The sequence below is a fragment of the Haliotis asinina genome, chromosome 6 (assembly GCF_037392515.1).
Source record: "Haliotis asinina isolate JCU_RB_2024 chromosome 6, JCU_Hal_asi_v2, whole genome shotgun sequence".
Taxonomy (NCBI): domain Eukaryota; kingdom Metazoa; phylum Mollusca; class Gastropoda; order Lepetellida; family Haliotidae; genus Haliotis; species Haliotis asinina.
In genome coordinates, this window is record NC_090285.1 from 51,971,178 (window position 1) to 51,975,099 (window position 3,922).

The 3,922-nt window shown below is 41.0% G+C and overlaps 1 protein-coding gene across 1 annotated transcript; it reads right to left on the reverse strand.

Annotated features, from left to right (window-relative positions):
- Positions 1-441: 441 nt before the first annotated feature.
- On the reverse strand, positions 442-3,527 carry LOC137287670 (C-type lectin 16-like). The gene is made up of 4 exons (XM_067820059.1): positions 3,445-3,527; positions 2,793-3,038; positions 1,627-1,803; positions 442-1,235 (listed from the first exon to the last, which is right to left on the reverse strand). The coding sequence occupies exons 2-4, from the start codon at positions 3,031-3,033 to the stop codon at positions 1,015-1,017; spliced, it is 639 nt and encodes a 212-aa protein (XP_067676160.1). The 5' UTR covers positions 3,034-3,038; positions 3,445-3,527; the 3' UTR covers positions 442-1,014.
- Between the last annotated feature and the right edge of the window lie 395 nt (positions 3,528-3,922).

Here is a 3,922-nt window from a genome sequence, read left to right on the forward strand (position 1 = left end):
AGTATACATTAAGCTGAACAACACAGCTTTATTGAAATCAAGAAAAATATAGCATATCTTATTTAGGTGAAATGCATCTTTTTCGGTGGCTTTGATATTTTGAAAAAGTGTTCAGTAACTGAGTAAGTTTAGTTTTAAACCGCACTCAGCGATATTCCAGTTATATGGCGGCGGTCTGTAAATAATCGAGTCTGGATCAAACAGTCCAGTGATCAACAACATGAGCATCGATTTGCGCAACTTTTGAACAGATGACATGTGTCAACTAAGCCAGTGAGCCTGACCACCCGATCCCGTTAGTCGCCTCTTACGATAAGCATAGTCGCCTTTCATGGCAAGCATGGGTTCCTGAAGGCCTACTCTACCCTGGACCTTCACGGGTTGAAAACTTGTCCAGGAATATTAGGTTATCTTTGTTGCCATTATGGTTACAAATTATTATTTTTTTCAATTTCTGTTTTCACACAGCAGTATCAATTACAAAAACATAGTTATATTCAATTATAACCATGCCAATAATGTTTGTCATCCCCTTCAATCTTATTAATAGGACTGGGGTGACAACCATTACTGGAATGAGTATAGTATTTGTCGAGTGATTCAATACTTTTAAAAGCGAGCCCAGAATATATCATGCACAGTTACCAGAAATATGCTATGATTATCAGCTGAAGAGAGAAAAAGACCCATTGGATTGTTCAGATGCATGGGGTTCGGGACACAATGTTGTTGCCAACGCCCTCGGATACCACCGGACTTATTCATTACTACAGACAGTCCGGGGTCACCGTACACAGACCAAGAAGAGGACCTCCACTCACCGCAACGTCAACTGAACATGGGTACCTCCGTCATAGAGGAAGGAGGGTAACATTTCTTTTGACGTTAGTGTATATGGAATCAGATTGTTGTTCATACGATTAGTTACACGATGTTTAGAGCAATAGAGAAGCTTTGTCTTAAGGCGTTTACTCGTCACGCTGAAGACCCGGGTTCTATTTCCAAGGTGGGAATCTAACAATCACCGTAAGGGTTGTTTAGGACGATTTGGCAGAGAGGTTTCCGAGAATATCTACAATAATTTGTAAACCATTTTTTGGTTACTGTGCTCATTTTAACACAGTATCCAGCTTTAGGGTGGCCCGTGCTCCATGATCTGAAAGCGCCAAGCTTATCACCAAGGTGCCATCTCCACACAGATGAGACCTTTTTCAACCCAATATGAAGATCACTACCTGAAATATACAATGCGATGCATTCATAGACTTTAACTGTTCGAGTTATAGTTATTTCTATATGTATTTACCTATTTCCACATTTTTGTATTGCACCTGTTGTGATATTACGTAAATAGAGCCGCATAGTTGTGGCTCCTGACACAGGGTGCCATCATACAAGCTTTAAAATAACACTAGAAAACAGGGTAAAACAGTTTGATAATGGTAAATTTACACCCATGTGTACAATGATCACTGGTAAACAAACCACAAACCAATATTTGTTTCATTAGCACGGTATAACAGCTGACACGAAAACCCACAAGAAGCACGACTGACATATAATTCGGCTGTGACCAACTATCACATAGGAGTAACATTTGTCAATGAAATATCGCAACCAACTTACCTGCTTCCAACATAATACATCTGATCAGGTTGTTTTCTCTGGAATTGTGGATATTCACTAGTCTTCCGCCATTGTCCACACATGTCTGTCTTGCAGCACCATTGTTTATCGGTGATGTAAACAGTCGGAGGCATAACCCAGTCGGCTTGGAATATGACCACTTGGAAGGACATCCATCTACAATAAAAATTATTTTGTTTCATTTTGTGTTTGTGGATTTTTGTTTTCTTTGGCAATGGCAAATCTTACAAGTTAGCAAAGGTCAAAATCTGACAACAGTGAGTGTGTCAGTGAGTTTAGTTTTACGCCGCACTCAACAATATTCCAGCTATATGGCGGCGGTCTGTAAACAATCGAGTCTGGACCAGACAGTCCAATGATCAACAACATGAGCATCGATCTGCGCAATTGGGAACCAATGACATGTGTCAACCAAGTCAGCGAGCCTGATCGCGCGATCCCGTTAGTCGCCGCTTGCGACAAGCTTAGTCGCCTTTTATGGCAAGCATGGGTTGCTGAAGGCCTACTCTACCCCAGGACCCCAGTAAGTCTAGACACTTGATGTACTCTTCTGACAAGTAACAAAAGCCGAAAGCTACCAACGCAAAGTGCCATAACGATGGTCAAATGCAACAAATGAGTATGTTAATATCCTACTGACATATAGACGTTACCCACAGGTTCCGACCACATGGAAACAGGCATGGTCATAGCAATACCAATGCCAGACATATTGACTGATGAAATTAACTCTTGTGAATGTAAAATTAGTGAGGCCATGATCAAAAACTTGTTCTAATCATATAGAAACCAGGATCACGACTCAATACAGGCCGTTCAAACTTGGAAACCATCTAACCCTAAAACCATTCGTTCATGCCATAACCCTTTCTTAAATCAAGCACTGAAAGACGAAATTCCAATAGTACTAAGACGAGAATGCTCTGACGAATGAACCCAATACACTTCATCATCAAACAACTCATAAACACCCACATAAGCCACAAAGCCAAGCACTTGCTCGCGAACAAGCACACACTTAATGTCGTACCTTATTACAAACTTCAAAACTAAACATAGCCTAATTTTCACAGGCTAAAAATTATAGCCAGGCACCACTATGTGTAAAGGTATTAAAACTCTAGAGTACATGTGTCAGTACCTACCATGCCTCCACTGATAACAGTTCACATTTGGTTTCGCTGTCAGCTGGTGTCCAGGAACCACTGTGTACAACATACTGCTTCTATAGCAATGGTTCGTGTCGTGGTTGTAGAAAAACGAGGCACAACTGGTTGAGTAGAAACACAGTCTAACACACTCAGTTAAAGTCTCAGCAGGAACTGCAGTAAGGTCGGGGTCAATGACGCTGGTTAACACCAATCCAATTGAAACAGCCAGATTCATTGTATCTACAAAAGGAGAAACAACATCTTGTATTTCTTATTTGTGTACGATGTTACCTGATTTATATTTTCATGTTTAAATTAGTTTACCATAGATTGTGTTAGATGATTGTCGCCAGGCCAAGTGAAACTCATCCAATTTGCATGAAAAATCTCTTTGACGAGGCCTGTCCCCAACCAAACGTCCAATATCAACATGTTTCATACTATCCATTCTGCTTATACATCGGCGCAGTAGTCGGTGGTACGATGTTAACACAATTGTCTGGACTCTGTGCTGGTCATGCAGATGGCCATCTACACTCTTGCATAGGCAGCATGGAATACAAGACGTGTGCCTCCACGATGTTGTCATGGCAGTAATGACCAGTGGTACATGAATTAGTAACTGTGAATGTGTTCTGACACTCACACTGATCCGATCCGATGGTTGGTGGATAGGAGTTGTCCTTCCTTCCTTCCTTGGAGTCCTTATGCAGCTGTGTGCGTGCTGGACACCTGTAAAGTCAAGGGGCAATGTGAACTGTGACATGATGACTATAGCGACTTTCTGGTGCGCACTGTGTGCTCCTGCACTGGAAAATCTGACATTGGAGAGAGACTCATCAAGGTGCGACATCATCAACTACAGCCCACCTTCTCAACACTGAACTGTTATCTAGGCTGCTATCCTGTAGTGAGTGAGATAATATTTAACCTCACGTCGGCAATATCTCATTCATGTCGTGAAGAAAACAATTTATACAATATACAATATACGAAAACATTGTGAAGAATTAAGCCTGTCGACGATGGACGGTAAAAATACAAGACTTTCACAGATATGATCATAAAACTAGCATGTAAAACTAAAACATTGTAACTACAAAAGACAATGCAATATAACACAT